This window comes from Balaenoptera acutorostrata, chromosome 19 (assembly GCF_949987535.1).
Source record: "Balaenoptera acutorostrata chromosome 19, mBalAcu1.1, whole genome shotgun sequence".
NCBI classification, from domain to species: domain Eukaryota; kingdom Metazoa; phylum Chordata; class Mammalia; order Artiodactyla; family Balaenopteridae; genus Balaenoptera; species Balaenoptera acutorostrata.
This window is the reverse complement of record NC_080082.1, coordinates 55091498-55111503: the sequence shown is the minus strand read 5'-3', so window position 1 is coordinate 55111503 and position 20006 is coordinate 55091498. Positions and strand designations below refer to the sequence as shown.

Genomic DNA, 20006 nt, shown 5'->3' with positions numbered 1-20006 from the left:
AGAGAGAGACAGAGAGACAGCAGGAAGAGATAGGAAGGAAAGAAGGGTCCATAGAAAAATGGACATCGAGAGGCTGACCCCTGAGACTCTAGGGAAAGCAACAGTTGGGGAAATGACTGATGGCGATGCAGAAAGATCCAGACCCAGAGATGGGGAGAGAAGCCTCTGGGGGAGAAAGTGACAAAGAGTTGAAAAGACAACGGGGAGAAGCAGGGGCCCGTTAGCGGGAGGGAAAGACCTCAACGGAAAAAGAGAGACAGACACAAAGAGAGGAACACGGACAGAAACACACAGAGGCAAAAAAAAAAAAAAAAAACAGAGGAAGACCAAGAGACACACAGAGACGGAAAGCAGGGGCGACTGCTGCGCAGACTGAGGCGGACGCAGGGCCCCCAGCCTCGCCAGGGAGGTGATGGCCGACGCCAGACATATATGAGAAAGGTGGAACCCGCGCCCTGCGGACGGGCAGACGGACGAAGCCGGCAGCGGTCGGGCGGGTCCCGGGCGGAGCGGGGAAAGGAGGGGCGGGGCTGGCGGCGAGAAGGGGAAGGAGGCGGAGGTGCCGGGCGGGCCCGGGGCGCGGGCAGGAAGCGGGGAGGGGCGGCGGGGCGGGGGCCTCCGGAAAAACGCCCCAACTTCCTGCCCCGCCAGAGCCAGGAAGCGGGAGCCGGGACACCGGGCCCGGGATCGCCGAGCCCGACCTCGGGCGCCCCGCCGGTCACCTCCCCGCGCGGACACCAGGTACACCATCCCTGGCCCCGCCCGGCCTCTCTTCCCTCAGCTGCTAGGGGAAGTGGGGAGGAGGAGGGAGGGGGCTGGGCGCTGCCGGCAGTGGAGCGGCCTCCTCCCGGCCCCGCTGAGCCAGCAGGCGCCCCTCCCTGGGCCTCAGTTTTTCCATCTGTCAAAGGGGACAAAGAGAGGAGAACTAATACTTGCTCAGTGCCCAGTAGGTGAGATGAGGGCTGCGAGCCGGGGGTCAAGGCTTCCCAACTGTCTGGCGGAGGACGGATGATCACTCCCATTGCACAGGTGGGGAAACTGAGGCCCAGGGAGTAAAACCGACTCGTCCCAGGTCACATACATCGTGAGACCGAGTGGAGTTGGGATTTGAACTCGCAGGTGCTTTCAGCTAAGCGCCGTCCTCCAACCCCGCATGCTTTAGAGCCACCCAAAACGAAAAACGACAATAACAGGGTCATAGGCCGCTGTGAAGCTGAAAGTTGCAGAACGCGTTTGAAAGCATTTTTTGGAAAGGTCTTTTTCTGGGTCATGAGTTATACCCTGGGAGATGGGTTGCAGGGGAACAGAACTGGAGATCTTTTCCCATTGTACAGATGGGAAGACTGAGGCCCAGGGAGAGTTAATTACTTTTTCCAGGTTCCACTGCATGTCAGATGGGAAGGTATGCTCAAACCCAGGATTTTTGCTTTGCGGCCCCAGCGGAAAGTGTGAGGCGGGGTGGGAGGCAGTGCAGGGAGAATTAATGTACGAGCGTTGGGAATTCAAATGGTCCCAAGTTAGGGCGGAAAGATAGGGTGAGGATCCCAGTCTGGGGGCTAAGGGCCGGGGCGACTCGGTGTTCTCGGATTGAGCACTGGTCTGGGGGCTGGAACCATCCCCAACTCTGGCCTGGGGGCGGGGGGCAGGGGGCAGGGGGCGGGGCCCAGGAGAGTGACGGGGGCAGTCGAGATACGAAAACGCCAGCCCTCCAAGGCAGGCCAGAGCGGCCCTATCTGGCCAGCGTGGCTCAGTGGAGAGCTAGAGCGGCCGGCAGGAGGAGTAGAGTCTCTTGGGCTGGAGCCTGGCAGGAGCGGGCTAGAGCGGCTGGCGGGAGGAGTGGAGCTGGAAGCAAAGGTGGCCTCTGGGGTGGCTAGAGCGTCTCGGAGGCGGGGGTGGGGGAGCCCGGAGCCGGCGCGCGGAGGCTTCGGTTCTGGCAGCTGCGGTGCTTCTTCTCCGACCCGGAGCAGGTGAGGGACGCGGCCCCCGGCGGGCGTCACACCCTGACTCCACACGTCCTCCCCAGCATCCCTGACCATGCACATTGCCACGTTCCCTGTAGGATTTGGGGCCGTGTACACCCGCCACGTCCTGCATGTGATTTGGGGCTCGTGTAGACCCGCCACGCTCCATGTAAATTACAAGGTCCTACAGACCCTCCAGGTTCCTGCTGCCCCGCCCCCCCCCCATGGAGGTCCGGCTCCTTACAGATGTGGGGTTTCCATAGATCAATAGCATCCGCTAGAATCCGGGGCCCTGTAGATCCTGGGTCTCGGGGACCACCACACTCCCCTATAGAATTCTGGTCCCCTTTTAAGTCTCCAGAGATCCCGTAAACTGGCTTCTTTCCCTTAAGGACTTATGATCCTGTGTTATCCAAGGATCCTTGTAGACCCACCATATGTCAGATAGAATCTGGGTCCTTATGCATTCCAAGGGCTCACCTTGACTACTCTGTATTTTAGGTTCTTTAAGGCTCCTAGAGGTTCTTGGAGACCAGGCTCATCCACTCAATATCTTATAGACCCTGAGCCCTGCATAGAACCCAGGCACCCATGTAGTCCTCACACATGCCCGCTTTGCTCTAGGACCCCCACCCATAAAGATCTTCTGAACCTGCCCTCATCTCCACAGCCCCATGCACATAGCACCCCCTCTGCTGGACCCCAGGGCTTGTCAGCTGCCTTTAGATCCATCTGACCGCTTCAACCCATCATTCTCTAGCCTTTGTGGGACGACGCCCCACCTTCTAAGCAACCACCCCCCTCCCCAATCCTCTCTGAGCCCCAGGCCTCTGTGGGGCAGCTGAGTCCAATCTGCACTCCTGCCCAGGCCACAGTGCCCACATACCCCTGACTCCCAGAGACCATAGGGAAACCTGATGTGTCTCAGCTTTGGTTCAGATTTCAGTTTCCTAAGATCGGGGTGGGGATTCCCCATGCTCCAAAGCCGTACATTCTGGGAGTTAAATGCATAAATTCTGGAGCCAGACTGCCTGGGTCGGAATCCTGGCTCTGCCTCTTATGAGCTGCGCTGCACTTTCCTCCTCTGTAAAATGGGGATAATAAGAAGAAGACTGATTTCACAGGGTCACTGAGAGGACTGAGCTAATATCTATCAAGCAGTAATACTGTTCCTGGCACGTATTTAATGGCACTTAGTGTACATTAAGTGTTAACTATTATTTCCTATCATTGTGATGAGGAATAAAAGAGATAATACACATCAAGTGCATGTTCCAGGGCCTGCCTGGCATGTAAACATTTGCTCAGATAATGTGTGTGTCCTCGCCTTTGCCCTTTTGGAATCTTCCCTGCCTCTGTCAAACTTTTCCACCCCTGAGTGGGATGAGCAGGGACCCTCCATGTCCATGGTCATGCTTTCCAGCCCAGAAGTTGCAGCTGATGGCCCGGTGAAGGTTTTCTTTTTCTTTCTTTCTTTCTTTCTTTTTTTAAAAATATTTATTTATTTGGCTGTGCCAGGTCTTAGTTGCGGCATGCGGGATCTAGTTCCCTGACCAGGGATCGAACCCAGGCCCCCTGCATTGGGAGCACGGAGTCTTAACCGCTGGACCACCAGGGAAGTCCCCGGTGAAGGTTTTCTATCTAGGATGGGAGTAATAATAGATGGGGTGCTTGTGGTTTTGAGGGTTCAGTGATTTACTCTGTGAGAAGCACTTAGAGCAGTGCCTAGCACACTGTAAGTGTGGTGTAAGTTCAGCTCTCATAATAAATTACTATTATTTTTCTGTCTTGTTTTGCAAATTTATTTATGTGAACATTTAACAATGCTCAGATCTTAAGTCACCCAAGCTTGGATGTTGAACAAATACACTTTATGGAAAAGAATAAAAATGAGGCCTGCTTGGGTGAACCCATAGGATGGCATTTGGACACTCCAGAAAGCATCATTGTTTAATTATCATAATCAAAATCCAGGCTGCCGTTTATTGAGTGCTAGGGAGGAGGCCTGTGGAAGAGGGAGAAGGGTGGGTCTCCAGCGACTAGGGTTATAAATAGCTTTGGGCTGTGGGGAGAACCCCCCCCGCACGGGTCCACCCCACCCCTGTTTCCACAGCGCCTTCCCACCTGACATGGGCTCGAGTGGCATTAGTCAGACTAATTAAGGACACAGAAGATGTCAGTGGGAAGACACGGGGAGAAGTGGAGATTCTAAGGGAGACAAGATGGGAGAGACAGCGAGAGATGGGAGAGAGAGAGACGAGAGACAGCACATGAGACAGTGACGCAGACAGGTGCGGGGACAGTGGCTGCAGGAACCAGATGTGGGGAGACAGGCAGAGACTGAGGGGGAAGACAAGGAGCAAGAGAAGCAGGGGTGGGACCTAGCGGAGGGGAGGCAGGGACAGTGGGAAAATGAGACAGGTCTGAAGGAAAGGCGAGAGAAAATGAAGAAACGGGGAGAGGAGAGTCAAAGGCATGAGGCAGATTCAGTGAGAGGCGGCTGGGGAGAGGCGAGCCGGCAGACACGCAGACAGACCGGACAGGTGGACATAGGGTGAGAGAGATAAACACCCCTTGGGATGGGCTCTCTGAGGACCATCCCTTGTTTTCTGGGATGGAAGCCGGAAAGATGCCCGGTCCCTGAGGGGAAGAAGTGGGGTCGAGGACTCTTGGTCCTGAGGGAGGAGGGTTCAGAGTTTGGTTTACTCGTGTGGAGAGAGCTGGGGGTTGGGGGATTTGCCATTGTGATTTCCTGTCACAGGAAGCAGGGCTGGTGGGTTCGGAGGCAGCATCCTGCCCCAAGCCTGTCACAGGTCAGAGCAGAGCCCCCGTGCCCCAGTTATCTCCCTCCCGGCTCCCCTTTAGCCTTTCCACCTCTGCTGGCCCACAGGCCCTGCCTCCTCAGGACCCAGCCCCAACCCCTCCTCCATCGGGGACCCGAAATCGCATGCTCTCCCGGCCACAGCTCTCTCACGGACCCGGACTCCTGGCCTCCAGCTTCCCCCCGCCGCCCCGACCCCACAAGGCTCCCTGTCCTTGGGCTCCCTGCCCTGGCTGGCCTCTGAAGGGCTCTTTGTCGCCACACAGAGGCCCCATTGAGCTGTGGAGGCCGGGATGGGGGCGGAGGCTGTTTACTCACCTTGGCACCTGGGCCAGGAATCTGTGAGTAACCGCCCTGGGCCGCCCCCTCCCACCCCTCTAACCGCGGCCCCTCCTCTTCCCCCAGCCCTGCAGAGCCCATGGAGGCCGAAGACGTCGCCCGAGGGGCGGTGAGTGGAGAGAGCGGAGGGAGCCGAGGGGTGAGGGGACTGGGGGGCTGTGAGGTGGGGAGCTCTGTGGGCTGAAGCCATCCCTCCCCTTCCACAGGCCCCAGGGCCCCCCCGGCCCGGCCTGGTGCCCATCAGCATCATCGGGGCTGAGGACGAGGATTTTGAGAATGAGCTGAAGACGGTGAGAGGGAGGTGGGGTGGGAGAGCTTCTGTCCCAGGCCCCCTGGGGCCCCAGCCCTCAAGTCCCGTCTTCAGTGTCCCCTCTCCCACCTTAGGTCCTGTTCTCTGTCTTCAGATGCTGTCACTCAGCCTCCTCTCACTGCCCATCTCTCTTTCTTTAATCTTCCTGGTACCTCCTTCCTCATCCCCTCACCCCATCGTCAGTGCCCCCCCCATTACAGCACAGACTCTCACCCTGTTTAACCCCAGTTTTTATCGCTGCCCCCGCCCCCTAATTGCAGCACAGATCCTCATTCCATCTCTCCTGATTTCTGTCCTCTTCACCCACCATTGTAACGTTAAATCTCATCCATTCTCCCCAACCCCTGACTTGCCACCATCACAGCAGAGACACCATCAGCACCCCACCTGCCAGCTTGGATCCATCGGGAAGTGCCGGGGAAGAGGGAGGGTCAAGCCCCAAGCCCCTCCTCTGCTCCCCACTGTCTCACTCCCATCCCCGCCCCCAGAACCCCGAGGAGCAAAACAACCAGTTCCAGAGCCTGGATCAGGTGAAGCGGCGCCCGGCCCACCTCATGGCCCTCCTGCAGCACGTGGCCATGCAGTTCGAGCCAGGACCCCTGGTGAGGGCGGGGCTGGGTAGGCGAGGGGCGGGGCGGGGCGGGGCTGGGACCAACCACGGTGCTCAGTGCGTTAGACCAGCGAGGATGAGCCAGGCGGGATCCAGAGCGCACAGCTTGAGAGCCAGGAAGCCCACCACGGGAAGCAGACAAGGTTGCAGGTGCCCCGTGTAAATTTCTGAGCAGTGGGCGCAGCCCGGGAGAGTAGGCACGGCAGAGCCTCGCAGAGCAGCGGAGAATCCAGCAGCCTGGCGGAAACCATGCCCCCGGCCCCCTAACGTGCCCACGGCAGCGTCACCCATCAGTGACAGCGCCTTTTCCCAGACTCTGGAAATCAAATTCTCTGCATGTGCCACCAATCAGTCCTTCAGAGCTGGTGGTTGGGAGAAAACCGTTAGCCTCCTCGGGTCTAGGCGGCACAGTAGGCTCTGGTCTAGAAACAAGGAAACTGCTAAAAGCAGCCCACGAGGCAGAGGGAATGTAACGGATGACCCGGAAAACTTGTTATCGGGCAGAAAATACCCGGGAGGTGTGCCTGCAGAGCCATGCCATCTGGGAGACACCTGCAGAGTCGAGAGAACCCAGCAGGTGACTTAGGGAGAAGAAGCCACAACACTGGCTGGAGGGGGCTCTGTGGACCAGGGTCCTGTCCCAAGAAGACCCCGTGCAGCCCAGCGCAGGCTGGGAGCTGGGCTTAGCCTAGGGCACTGCTCTGTACTGGAAATGCGTGGTAGATCCCTCCAGAAAACAAGGAGACTGATGGAAGTGGCAGGGAGGGAGGCCTGGGGGGTGCAGAGAGAAGAGTGTATCGACTGACACCAAAGCTTCAAAAACTGGCAGGCAATCAGGAAATTGCCAGAAAAGTGGCTACCCCCTCCCCTGGTGCATGGAGGCTCTGGCCCTCTGGGCGAGGGAGGCCCCCTGCTGAGCCTGAGGGTTTCTAGAACTTGAACTCCTGGAATTTAGCCCAGGGATTGTGCTGACTGCCGTGTCCCTTTACAGATGTGGAAACTGAGGCCTGGCCAGGGGTTCGGCTGAGGTGACCCAGATGGCCTTCGGCATTTTGAGATTTGTCCTCATGCTGTTTCCTCACCTCCTTGGCTGGGGGAGTGGCCAGGAGATAGTCGTGGTCCCTTGGGCTGCTTCCTGTTGGCCTCTGATGGAGTTTTGCTTTATGGGGGTGTGGGGAGGGGGCAGGCATAGATTACTGGGGCGAGTCCTTAGCACACTGAGACCATGTCCCTTACCTGATGAGAGTCCCCCAGGAGCCAGGACAAGTTGGAGACCCCACAGCATTGCCAGTGTCACCCAGCATAGGGCTGCCACGTAGGTGACCTCAAGGAGTGCTTGATGAGTGAGTGAGTGCCACTTGTCCTCCTGTTTATGTGCCCAGTGCCGCCGTGTACTAGGCCCTGTCTGGGACACAGATGAATCAGAACGTCCCCCCTGCCACACACACACACACACGCACACACGCACACACACACGCCCTCAAGTAACTCGGTATTGCTAGGCAATGGGGAGCAGTAGAGACAGGCTGCCTGAGATCCAGTCCCAACTTTGTCACTTACTAGCTGTTTTCTCATCTGTAAAATGGGATAACGATCATCCTCCCCATGACTGAACAGGGTAATGCGGCTAAAGAGTTTGCACAGCGTCAGGTACACACCGAGCCCGCTTACTGTAGCTGGGGGTGGCGGTACTAGCAGCAGCAGCAGAGAGAAGACAGACCAAAGAACCACTTCACAGGAGAGAAAATTAGCGAAAGCCGTGGTGGCCTGGGGAGGCAGGCGGGGGCCTGGTACGGGGATGGGGGACATCAGGGAGCACTTCACAGAGGGTTTGCGCCCTGAGCCGTTCCAAGGGGCAGTGCGGTTTGGGTGGGGTGGGAGGAGGATGGGTCACACTTTGTCTCCCCCAGCTCTGCTGCCTGCACGCGGACATGCTGGGCTCACTGGGCCCCAAGGAGGCCAAGAAGGCCTTCGGCGACTTCTGCCACAGCTTCCTGGATAAGTGTGCGGTGAGAGACACCTTCGAGGGGGCCCATCCCCCGTCCCCTTCACCCTGGACAGCCAGCCTGCTCCTCCCAACCTCCAACCTGCTGAGGGCAACATGAAGGGCGGCCTGGTGTGGGGAGACCCTGTGCCAGCCTGGCCCTCCCTCCACTGCTCTCTCCCCTCAGAGCATCGTACCCACTGGTACTTGGGCTGCCATCCCATTGATCCCAACACTGCCCCCTTCACTGCCGAGTCCTCCCCTCCCTCCCATCCCTGCCCCTTCACTGCCGAGTCCTCCCCTCCGTCCCGTCGCTCACTGCCCCTTCACTGCCGAGTCCTCCCCTCTGTCCCGTCACTCGCTGCCCCTTCACTGCTGAGTCCTCCCCTTCACTCCATTCTCTCCCCTGAGCAGATTCTGCGGGTGTCGGTCCCTCCCACCGTGGCCTTTGAACTTGGTAAGGAGAGGAGAGGGGATTTGGGGATGAGGAAGAGTCCTCTAGCAGGGACCAGGAGCCCCCCGGGAGGGAGGCCGCACTCTCATGCTCCCAGGACGGGATTGTTCTTCCTTCTTCATGGCCACCACAGCCCAAGGAAGCATAGCTGTCAGAGTCGAAGGGTGGGATGGGAGTCACAGCCCAGGGAACTGGCCCCTGTCCCTGCAGACCGCACGCGGCCCGATCTCCTCTCCGAGGATGTCCAGCGGCAGTTCGTGCAGGAGGTGGTGCAGACCCAGCAGGCAGCCGTCAGCCGGCAGCTGGAGGACTTCCGCTCCAAGAAGCTCATGGGCATGACGCCCTGGGAGCAGGAGCTGATCCAGCTGGGGGCCTGGGTTGGGCGGGACCGCGCCAGCTATGAGGCCCGGGAGCGGCACCTGGCCGAGCGGCAGCTGACCCACCTGGAGGAGATGCAGTGAGTGGGACCAGCCCCTCCGCAGCCCAGAGGGCGCCCTCTGCTGCCCCGTTCCTTCCGTTCCCAGGCTCCCTCTGCAGCTTCAGCGTTTATTTCCCAGCGTTTGGGTTTCTCCCCTGACTTCTGGGGCCCAGCCCTGGCATTTTAGTCCATCTGGTTTTGCATCTTCCCTTCCCAGCTTTGGGGTCCCTCCTAGTTTCCGGGTCTTGTCCACGGTCTTGCATTCAGGCCTGGGCTTTGGGTCCTGTCCTTGCAACTCTCACGACCCTGGGTGAGAGTCTGTCCTTCAGTGATTGTCCTTCCCAGATGCATCAGCAGCAGCACCCCCCCCCGTCTGCCCCTCCTCTCTCCCTGTCCCAGCTTTGAAGGGGACAGCAACCTGGACAGTTGTGCTGGGTGGTCAGGGACCCCAGGCTTAGCAAATTTGTCACAAACTTCGTTCTTCTTCTTACAGACACACCATCTCTAACGATGAGGAAAAGAGGTGACGGAAGCAGAGAGGCCGGCGGGGAGTTTGGTTTTCTGGGCCCGAGGGAGGAGGGCCTGCCTGCCTAGGGGCCTGGGCGTTGAGCAACATCTCTGGCTCCATCCTCTAAAACCCTCTCTCTCCCCCCTTTGCTCAGATACTCAGCAGGAAGTGGTCATGGGGCTGGTGTGGGAAGCGAGCGGAGGGGAAGCTGTGAGGGTAGCAGGGCACCTGCGTCCGTGGGAGCGCGCGTGGCAGTGCGTGTGTCTGTGCGCCCTCACCGTCCCCTCCCCACAGTGCTGCCGTGGTCAGCGCCATCACCCTGTACATGCGCCACCTCGGGGTGCGGACCAAGAGTGGGGACAAGAAGTCGGGGAGGAATTTCTTCCGGAAAAAGGTGCTTCCCTGAGCGCCCAAACCCGGCCCTTACCTCCCCAGAGACCCCCCCCCGGGGGGCCTCGAGACTCTGCACCGCTGGGGTCTGATCCCTCTTTGTCGGCATCGGCACAGAAATGCCCAGCCCCCTCCTCCCCCCCACCTTCCATAGGTGATGGGGAACCGGCGGTCAGAAGAGCCGACCAAGACCAAGAAAGGACTGAGCAGCTTCCTGGATGCCGCCCGCTGGAACCGGGGAGAGCCCCAGGGTGAGGTGCCCAGCCTCGGCCCCGCCCCAACTTCCCCGTGCTGCCCCCACCTCATGGTCCCATCTCTCGTTTCAGCCCCAGACTTTCGACACCTCAAAGCTGAGGCTGATGGTAATAGTCCTGAAGCTAGAGCATCCATCCTGGGGACCTGAGAGAGGAGGGCAGGGGACCTACTAGGTCTGAGGGAGGAGGGGCGAGGGGCTGGGACTCCTGGCTCTGAGGGTGGAGGAGGGGTCTCCTGGGTGATGGGGAGGATGGGGCAGAGCCAGCATCTTGGATCCCCAGGCCTTTGTGGATTAGAGTTGCTGGACTCTCATATTCCCCTCTGTCCTTCAATGCCTCCCCAGGTGAGAAGCCAGGCCTTACAGAACGTAAGGGAGGTCTGGGGGTGCCCTCCCGGGACCGGAATGTCGGACCCCCTGGGCAGGACACCCCCGGAGTTCCTCTGCACCCTCTGTCTGGGGACAGCCCTGACCGGGAACCAGGTGAGAGTTTCCCGGGCCCCGCAGCAAAACGGCCCCTTGGTTCTCTGCCCTCCCTGCTCCTGGTCACCAGGGTTATTAGTAACCAACCCCTTCCCTCGGTTTACCCTTTCCACGGCTTTCTTCGCAAGCTCGTACCTCTATTCTGGTGACAGGTTGCCCCACCTTCCTGGACTACGTTTCCCATCAGCCCCCGCGGCTTCATTTCCCAGAACCCTCTCTGAGTACATTACCAATCAGCGCCCCCTTAGATGGTGAGCCCGGCTGCTCCATGAACTTAAGGTCTCACACTCCTTGGGTGGCCCTCAGCCCTCTGGATCTCAGACTAATACTTGGCCAGGCCTGGGTTCAGATCCTGGCTGTGCGCTTGACTTGTGTTAGATCTTGGAAGTCACTCGCCGCTCTGAACCTCAGTCCCCTCGCCTCTAAACGGGTACCTTCTCTTCCCACAAGTCCCAGCTGAGCGTCGGGAGAATGCATGGATGTGGAAACATCCAGTCTCCTCCGCGAGTGCGAGGCTGGCAGCCTAGTTTTGCAGCATCTTCACCCACTGAGCCCCACCTGCCCATGGCCCTGTTCTCAGAGGTCTTTCCATCTGTCCGCCTCCCACTGAAGTATAGAGCAGCCACGTGGTGTCGGCCAGGCACTGGATGGCTTTAGAGGCACGGAGGCCCCCAGGGTGTGGGTCTCACCGTGGCAGGGACCTTCCAGCCAGCCTTGCTTTCCCCACCCCCATTATCCCCACAGGTGTTGATGCCCTCCCCGAGCTGGGGGACCCGCCCCCGCAGGGCCCGGCCAGCCTGGAGCCTGCAGCGCCCCTGGAGAGCACAGAGGAGGCTGCTGACACGGAGAGGTGCCCAGGGCCGGGTGCAGGGGAGGTGCCGGGCGCAGGACCGGGCTTATCCAGTGCAGGGAGGGTGTGTGTTGGGGGTCGCACTGCCACTCGCACCTGCCTGTCCCTGAGCCAAGCCGTCTCCACTCTGCCCTGCTCCTCCCTCTTTCCGTCTTCTCCCTTTTTCTCCCGCTCTCTTTCCTCATCTCCCCTTCCTTCCTTCTTCCTCCCTTTTTCCCTCTCTTCTTCCTTTTTTCACTGATTTTCTCTCTCCCCCTCCTCCCTCTCTTTCTCTCCTTTCCTCCCCCTTCCTCTTCCTCTGCTTTCCCTCCCCTCAGCTCCTCCTGGCCCCTCTCCCTCTGCCCCCACCCTCCGCCCTGCACTTTTCCATCTCTTCCCCCTTCTCTTTTAAGTCTCCAGCCCAGCCGCCTTGCTCCTGCCTCCCAGTGCCCCTTCCCTCCATCCCCCAGCCCTCTGTGCTCTGTGCCTGGGGGCCCTGTCCCCCTCACAGTTGGGGGGCAGGCTCTGCCCCCTGCCTGTCCTTGTGCCGCTGCTTTGGGGACCCTTTGGCGGGTGGGGGAGGTGAGTTGGGTTCCATCTGTGTCCACCTCTGACCCTGTGCCCCTCTCTCCCCAGAAGGTGGAAGAGGTGGGTGCCTGGGCCCTGGGTGGGGGGAGGGCTAGCCCCTCCCCCATTTCTCCCAGCCCCTCCCCTCTCCCCATGGGCCACCCCCTCCCCTTCACCCCTGTGAGGGGTGGGTGGGCACGCCACCCTCAAGCCGAAGAGCTAAGTATTGAAATCCCCCTTCCCTCCCTCAACTCCTGCCTCTGTCCCCATCCCCCTGCCTCAGGGAAGGGAGGGGTCAGTTTTGTGCTCCATACTGGGTTCCCCTCCCCTCCTCCACCAATTTCAGTATCCCTTCTGGCCACCCCCCTCACTGCCCCAGCACCCCAAAGTCACACTGGTCCTTCTGACTCTCTCCTCTCTTCTGTTGCATGTTTGATCTCTGTCCTGGTCTCTCCCTGTCCTGGTCTCTCCCTGTCTCTCCCTGTCCTGGTCTCTCCCCTTCTCTGTCCCTGTCTTGGTCTCTCCCCGTCTCTGTCCTGGTCTCTCCCCATCTGTCCCTGTCTATCTCTGTCCTGGTCTCTCCCCGTCTCTGTCCTGGTCTCTCCCCATCTGTCCCTGTCTACCTCTGTCCTGGTCTCTCCCCGTCTCTGTCCTGGTCTCTCCCCATCTGTCCCTGTCTATCTCTGTCCTGGTCTCTCCCCGTCTCTGTCCTGGTCTCTCCCCATCTGTTCTTGTCTATCTCTGTCCTGGTGTCTCCCCGTCTCTGTCCCTGTCTTGGTCTCTCCTTATCTCTGTCCTGGCCTCTGCCTGACTCTGTCCTTGGCCTCGGGGTCCAGGCTGTCGGGGCGTCTGGGGCGCTCGGAGAGCCTGCGGGTGAGTGACCGCCGCCGGCCTTCCCGGGGCAGCCTCGGGGCTAAGGGCCGGGGTGGGGGCCGCTCCCGGAGCGACGTGGACATGGACCCCAGCTCCGCCACGGCCGTGCTTGGCCCTGCCCGACGAGCCACGTACGTCACTCCTCCCCCCCATCCACTGAGGCAGCCTGGAGAGTCAGGGAGGCCGGGGTGGGGGGTCTTTGCCAGAATCACCAAGAACTGGGTATCAGATGCTGAGGTCACTGAGGGCCTCCAGTGGTCACAGGAGAGGGGTAAGAGGCTTCTTTCCAGATCTGGGGGCTGGTCTGCAGCCCTAGGGGATGGGGTTGGACACTATAAAGGGTTGAAGGCTGCTCTCTGGGATGCCCTGCGCTGGGGCCCTAATGAGGCCTCTGTCCCACAGCCCCGAGCCTGGAGATGAGGGGGAGCCGGGCCGATCGGGACTAGAGCTGGAGCCAGAAGAGCCCCCCGGCTGGCGGGAGCTCGTCCCCCCGGGCACCCTGCACAGCCTTCCCAAGAGCCAGGTGAAGCGGCAGGAGGTCATCAACGGTGAGTGCCGCCCCCTCCAACCCACTGCGGCCGAGGACACAACCCAGCTCCAGCAGAGTCAGACAGGCGCAGGGAGATGACCATCTCGGTGTTACTTACACCGGGCAGAGCTTGAAGGCAGCCCGCTTCTGACAGAGCACCGTTTGTTGAGTAAATTGTGGAATATTCCATGGAACGGGAATGCGGCCATTGTTGAAGTGACATTTCCAAAGAATTTTTTGTAGTGCAGGACAGTGTTGATGTTAGGAGCCAGAAACGGTCTATAAAATTGTATTTCTAGCGTAAGCCTTCGTTTCCTTATTTGGGAAATGTGGGCAGTGATCGTTCCTACCTCAAAAGACTGTCACGAAGATGAAGATGAGATGATTAGTGTGAAATGTTCAGCAGTGGTGGGCCCAGGGTAAGAACATTCGGATGCAACTGCTGTTATGACTGTGATCTTCAGCGCTCGGGGAGAAAAAGATTCCCACCCAGAAAAGTTTGGGAAGATAATCAATACATTAGCAGTGCTTACTTCTGAGCAGATGATGGGAGTATCGTTTTTGTCTCGATTCTGTGCTGTGATTTCAACTCATTTGTGTGTTGAGGGGAGTTTGGCAAACGTACAGTACTTTTGGAAGCTCATTTGGAAGTTAATTTACAGATTACTTAATAGTAAGAAGGGTTCTCGTTCAGAATTTTTAGGGCAGTAGATAAATGCTTTTTGGGTCACAGATCCTTCTGAGGGTCTGATCAAAACATCAGCAGTGCTATCCGATAGAACTTTCTGGAATGATGGTAACATGCAATACCTGTGCTTTCCAACATGGTAACCACCCGCCATATAATGGCTGTTGAGTGCCTAAAGTGTGGTGAGTACAACTAAGAACTGAATTTTGCATTGCATTTCATTTTAATCAAGCAATATTTGAAGAGCTGTGTGTGGCTCGTGGCTACCACGTCGGACAGCATAGCGGTTTCTCTCACCAGAAAAATATACATACGTAACACACAAAATGGTACATTTAGTCTCCGGGGACTTTTGGGGCCCCTGGAACTCGGGCCATCAACCTGTGCAGAGAGGGGGGTCATTGTGCCAGAAACTGAGCCTGAGAAAACTTGCTGGATGGTTAGACATAAAACACAGCTGCAGGCTGTGTTAGACATAAAACACAGCTGCAGTTAGTGAGGAGACCAACTTGTCTCGGTTTGCCTAGGACTGTCCCAGTTTTAGCACTGAAAATCCCATGTGCCGGGAAAACCATGGTGCGGGGCAAACTGGGACCATTGGTCACCTTGGCTGGCTGCCCCAGCCAAAACAGAAAGGCAGTGGGGCTGAGGAATTCTCAGTGGCTATTTCAGGGGCAAGTGACTCCACCCCGAGAGAATCATCCCTGTCCCGTCCCCTCCTCCTCATTCCCCAGCCTGCCTCTGAGAGTGCCCCCCCATAGTTTGCACGCTCCCCAACCATGCCTCCTGTCCGGTGGCCCTGCAGAGCTGCTGGTGACAGAGGCGGCCCACGTGCGCATGCTCCGGGTGCTATATGACCTCTTCTACCAGCCCATGGCGGATGGGGGCTTCTTCTCCCTGGAGGAGCTACAGAACATCTTCCCCAGCCTGGACGAGCTCATCGAGGTGCATTGTGAGTGCAGGGCTGTGGCCCTACGTCCCACTGCCAGCTCTCTCCTTCGTTGCCTTGACGACAAACCCTGGAGCCTGGTCTCATGGGCAGCCTCTGTTCCAGCTCTGGGGACGACCCCACCCCAGAACCCCAGAGCTCACATTCTAGGGACACATCATCAACAAGCACGTGGTGTGGGGAGTGAGGGGGGGACAGGCCCACCGGCCCCATGGATCAGACACACCCACCTGCAGCCCGACACCCCCCGCCACCAGCTCCCGACCAGCTCTGCATCCAGTCTCACGGGCCCTGACAGCACCCCCTTTCCTCTCTGCTCCCCGCAGCCCTGTTCCTTGATCGCCTGATGAAGCGGAGGCAGGACAGTGGCTACCTCATTGAGGAGATCGGAGATGTGCTGCTGGCCCAGGTGAGGGTGCCCAGCCTAGGGCCACCCCCTTCCCCTCACCCCGCCCCCCGCTCCTGGCTGGGGACCTGAAATCCAGGCCCCAGGAGACCAGGTCTCAAGCTTTCAACCCCTTCAAGACCCAGGGGTCTGGGCCCCTAACCTGTCCTCCTGTCTAGGCTGCCATCCCCACGTGAGGCCCCGCTCCCCCCAATCCCACCTGAGACACCCTCCCTGGCCTGAATCTTGCTGTAGTTTGATGGTACCGAGGGCTCCTGGTTCCAGAAAATCTCCTCCCGCTTCTGCAGCCGCCAGTCGTTTGCCTTAGAGCAGCTCAAAGCCAAACAGCGCAAGGAGCCTCGGTTCTGTGCCTTTGTGCAGGTGAGGCAGGGGTCTGGGCCCCAGGGTCCCAGGGGAGGGGGGCCGGCGTCCCGGTCCCCAAGGCCCGCCGCAGCAGAGCCGCCTCAGCACTGCCGCCCCCGCAGGAGGCCGAGAGCCGCCCCCGGTGCCGCCGCCTGCAGCTGAAGGACATGATCCCCACGGAGATGCAGCGTCTGACCAAGTACCCGCTGCTCCTGCAGAGCATCGGGCAGAACACAGGTAGCCGCAGGCGCTGCCCCATGCTGCTGGGCCTCTGCTCTCTTGTCTCTAACCTTGGTCTAGGGACTGGGAGCTTCCAGGGTTGGGGTTCACCGGGGCTGGTCTCCCCCTTGCCTGCAGAAGAGCTTGTGGAACGGGAGAAAGTGGAGCTGGCGGCTGAGTGCTGCAGGGAAATTCTGCACCACGTCAACCAAGCTGTGCGCGACATGGAGGACCTGTTGGTGAGCCTGGGCGGGGCCCCGGGCCAGGGCAGTGGGGCGCGCGCGTGTGCGGGAGCCCTGGCTTGACCCCCTCGGGGTCGCTGTGGGTCGGCCCCAACTCTTGGCTTGTCACAGTGACACTCCCTTCCCTTCCCTTCCCTGCCCCAGCGGCTCAAGGATTATCAGCGGCGCCTGGATTTGTCCCACCTGCGGCAGAGCAGCGACCCCATGCTGAGCGAGTTCAAGGTGGCCCTGCCCCCTGCCCACCTGCCCTCCCCTCTCCTCCCCTCCGCCCCACCCTGGGGATTCTCTGATAACACACCCTGGAAGCCAGAGGGGCCCCTCAACCCTGACCCCCTGCTCATTCCCAGCGGGGCAGCCCCTCCAGACCCCATGGTCATCCACACCTTCCCCTGCCCCGCCCTCGCCTTCACTGACCATCACTCCCTCCTGCCTCCAGAACCTGGACATCACCAAGAAGAGGCTGGTCCACGAGGGCCCGCTGACGTGGCGGGTGACGAGGGACAAGGCTGTGGGTGAGCGCCAGGGCTGCGGGCGGGGGGCCGCGGCACGGGGCTGCCAAGCGAGGGTGCTGAGCACGGGCCTCGCCCCCCTGCAGAAGTCCACGTCCTGCTGCTGGACGACCTCCTGCTGCTGCTTCAGCGCCAGGATGAGCGGCTGCTGCTCAAGTCGCACAGCCGGACGCTGACGCCCACGCCCGACGGCAAGACCATGCTGCGGCCGGTGCTGCGGCTCACCTCCGCCATGACCCGGGAGGTGGCCACTGGTGAGGCCCCGGGCGCGGCTGTCCCCGAGGCAGGGGAGGAGCCCTCCACAGAGCCCGGCCCGCGTGTTCTGCCCAAGGCCGAGGCTGTGAGAGGGGGGCCCTGGGCTGGGCACGGCCGGGGCCCCAGGCCGGTTGTGGATTTTACTGAGCGAGATGGGGAACTGCCCCAGGTTTTTGCACAGATGAGCAGCCAGTTCTAACTGGTATTTTGAAAAGACGCCCTGGCTGCCTCTTGGGGGTTGTAGGCAGCAGGGGTGGGAGCTGGGAGCCCAGTGAGGGGCCATGGTCAGGGGAGTGGTTCCAGGGGTCTCATAGGTAGAGCCAGACTGGGGGCTTGTTTCCTGATTAGGTGAGGGAGGGCTCCGGAGGGAGGCACCGGGGGCGGGGCGGGGGGGTGAGTTGAGTCGTGGGAGCCCCAAGGTGCCACCATGATGGGGGCCTTCCCCAGGTGCATGTTGGGGTGGCCTTGGCTTTGAGCCTCACCTCTCCCTCCCCCTGCAGATCACAAAGCCTTTTATGTCATTTTTACCTGGGACCAGGAGGCCCAGATATACGAGCTGGTGGCCCAGACCGTGTCGGAGCGGAAGAAGTGAGCAGCTCTGGGTTCCAAGAGTGGGTGGAGGAGGAGGAGGCCCAGGTCCCAGGTTCTCTGGGGACAGGGGGTGGGTGGGAGGTCCTGGCACGGGGTCTGGGGGCTCTGACTGCCCAGGGGCTGCCCTGTCTCCGCAGCTGGTGTGCCCTCATCACTGAGACCGCCGGATCCCTGAAGGTCCCTGCCCGCACCTCCCGACCCAAACACCGGCCCAGCCCCAGCAGGTGAGGGGGCCAGGGAGGCAAGTGGAGGGCAGGGGGCAGCTTCCCTCTGTGTCCCCATAACCTGAGCTCCAGCCCAGTCTCCACGTGCATGTGTGTGTCCGTGTGTATGTGTGTGTGTGTGTGCACGCGCGTGCCTGTGAAGGCGTGTACACGCGTGCGCCGACCCCACCACGGTCCATCTGTCTCCTATCCAGGCCTCTCTGTCTTCCACCAGCCCGGTCTCTCTGTCTCCCTGTCTCCCAGCCTTGACCTCTGTCTCTGTCTCCGGACCTCCCTGCCTCCCCACCTCTAGTTCTCTGTCCCCCTGCCCCTGCTGCCCACCAGGGCCAGGGCGGCGGGGTCAGCCAGCACTTGCTCCCCCCAGCACCCGTGAACCCCTGCTCAGCAGCTCTGAGAACGGCAACGGTGGCCGAGAGATGCCCCCGGCTGACGGTGAGCCTAGATAGAGGGGTGCCAAGTGGGGGTGGGGTGTCCACAGGAAGCCCAGCAGGATCTGAGTCCCCTGCCTGCTCCCCGACCCAGGCCGGATGGAGAGAATCTTCAGCGCCCTCCTGCCCTTCTGCAGACCAGGCCCTGAGGGCCAGCTCGCCGCCAAGGCCCTTCAGAAAGGTAGCTCAGCCCCACCCCCGCAGGGCTGCCGCCAGCCGGAACAGTGCTTTCCAACCTGCCGTATGGCCAGCCGCCAGAAACAAATGCACCAAATCCACCTCCTGCATGGCCCCACCCTGCACCACTGTCCTTGGTGGCCCCAAGCCCCTCTTTTGCAGCCCCGCCCCTTCCTTAACCTTCAGTTTAGCCTCTCCCTGGACCCATCTCCGTCCTCGGTGCCCTCCGCCCCGCCCCCACCCTAGCCCCAGCCTCACCTCTGCACCCCTTTTTGCAGCCCCCAGCCCCTTCTGCGGGTCTGGCCAACCGGAAGCTCACTCCTACCCGCAGGCCCCTGGCCTCTGTCCCACCCCTCCCCTCCCACCCATCCCAGCCCGAGCCCTGCCTCTGACTTTGTCCCCTTGCCCCTGTCCAGTGCTGTCCCTGAAGCAGCTCCTGCTCCCCTCGGAGGAAGACAGCGGGGTGGGGCCGCCGCTCGAAGGCGATGGAGTCCCAGGGGGCGGCCCCCCAAGCCCAGCACAGCCCCAGGAAATTCGGGAGGAACTGCTCAGCCTGGAGGAGACCATTAAACAGCTGGAGGTGGTGGCCTTGGGGTGGGTGGGGAGGAGGGGCTGACTCAGTGGGGGACCCCTCTCATTGACGACCCCCCAACCAGGAGGTGGAGGAGGAGTTTTGCCGCCTGAGACTCCTCCTGTCTCCGCTCGGGGAGAGCACTGTCCCCCAGTCTGGCTGTACCTGAGGCCCCCTGCCCCAGGCAGGTGAGTGGGGGACTGGGGGAGCCAGGCACTGCCTGGGGAGGAGGGACCAGAGTGGCTCCCTCAGGCACTCGCCGCTCCACAGCCCCTTCCATCTCTCTCCCTCTGTCTTTGACTTTTCCATCTCCCCACTCTGCCTCCTGCCTCCATCTGTCCGGCTCTGTCAGTTTCTGTTTCTCTGGCTCTTTTGTGCTCCTTCCCCACCCTCCCTTTCTCCCTGGCTGTTTCTCTCTCCATCTCTCTCCTCTTTCTCTCCATCTCTCTTCCCATCTCCATCTCCCTTCTTCTCCTCCATCTCCCCCTCCCCCCAGGCCTTTCCGCAAGAAGGAGAGGGCCACCCGCCACTGCACAGCGCAGCATCTCCAACCCCAAGGGCCTGAGGAGAGTGAGCCGGGCTGCCAGGGCCACGCCTAGGGGGGCCCAGCTGGGATCACTGCCCCCCGAACCTCCCACTGGCCTCGGCCTTCTCTCCCTCCTGCTTGGGGGACTCAGGGCTTCATTCCATGGGGACACCATCTGGCCCCCATTCCTGGGCCATCTCAGTATTGCCCGGGGGGGGCCAGCCCCCACCCCCAAGTGCCTTTGCTCTGTTTTTATACCCTGAATTGGAGGTTTATTTTTTAATATATATTATCTAAGGAGAGGTGTGTGTTTGTGAGGGCGGGCAAGGGCCCGGGCACGGTGTCTGGAACCCTCCACAACTGTCTGGCATCACTTCCTGCGTCTGTCCTACCCCGTCGCCTCTGTGCCTTTTGCCTTTCTCCAGTTGTTCATTCATTCGTCCCTGTGTCTTGACAGTGACCCCCCCAGGCCCCCCCCCAACACCCCTCCCAGCTCCCACCCCCGAGCCCCCTGGTCACCCACGACGACGCTGGGCGCCCTGCATCTCAC

The 20006-nt window shown here is 60.5% G+C and overlaps 1 protein-coding gene across 4 annotated transcripts; it reads left to right on the top strand.

The window, feature by feature from the left end:
• Nucleotides 1-596: 596 nt before the first annotated feature.
• On the top strand, nt 597-19756 carry ARHGEF1 (Rho guanine nucleotide exchange factor 1). Of its 4 annotated transcripts, none has more exons than XM_057534659.1 (30): nt 597-741; nt 5188-5230; nt 5328-5411; nt 5920-6033; nt 7952-8050; nt 8440-8482; nt 8690-8936; nt 9391-9420; nt 9700-9799; nt 9950-10046; nt 10122-10157; nt 10394-10531; nt 11276-11381; nt 12764-12931; nt 13203-13348; nt 14823-14969; nt 15293-15375; nt 15607-15732; nt 15837-15951; nt 16072-16172; nt 16320-16397; nt 16612-16687; nt 16771-16938; nt 17440-17527; nt 17668-17754; nt 18119-18186; nt 18277-18363; nt 18776-18939; nt 19016-19118; nt 19427-19756. In XM_057534659.1, the coding sequence occupies exons 2-29, from the start codon at nt 5201-5203 to the stop codon at nt 19097-19099; spliced, it is 2910 nt and encodes a 969-aa protein (XP_057390642.1). In that variant the 5' UTR covers nt 597-741; nt 5188-5200; the 3' UTR covers nt 19100-19118; nt 19427-19756. The 4 variants fall into 4 exon arrangements, with proteins under 4 accessions (XP_057390642.1, XP_057390643.1, XP_007168109.2 ...); XM_007168047.2 differs by lacking the exon at nt 597-741 and adding an exon at nt 1682-1967; XM_057534660.1 differs by lacking the exon at nt 12764-12931.
• The last annotated feature ends 250 nt before the right edge of the window (nt 19757-20006 follow it).

Bases quoted from the DNA above. Each gene is read 5' to 3' on its own strand.
- ARHGEF1 (XM_057534659.1), top strand. From the start codon at position 5,201: ATGGAGGCCGAAGACGTCGCCCGAGGGGCG. The intron at 14,970-15,292 runs GTGAGTGCAGGG...TGCTCCCCGCAG, and splicing joins CGAGCTCATCGAGGTGCATT to CCCTGTTCCTTGATCGCCTG. The intron at 17,755-18,118 runs GTGAGGGGGCCA...TGCTCCCCCCAG, and splicing joins CACCGGCCCAGCCCCAGCAG to CACCCGTGAACCCCTGCTCA.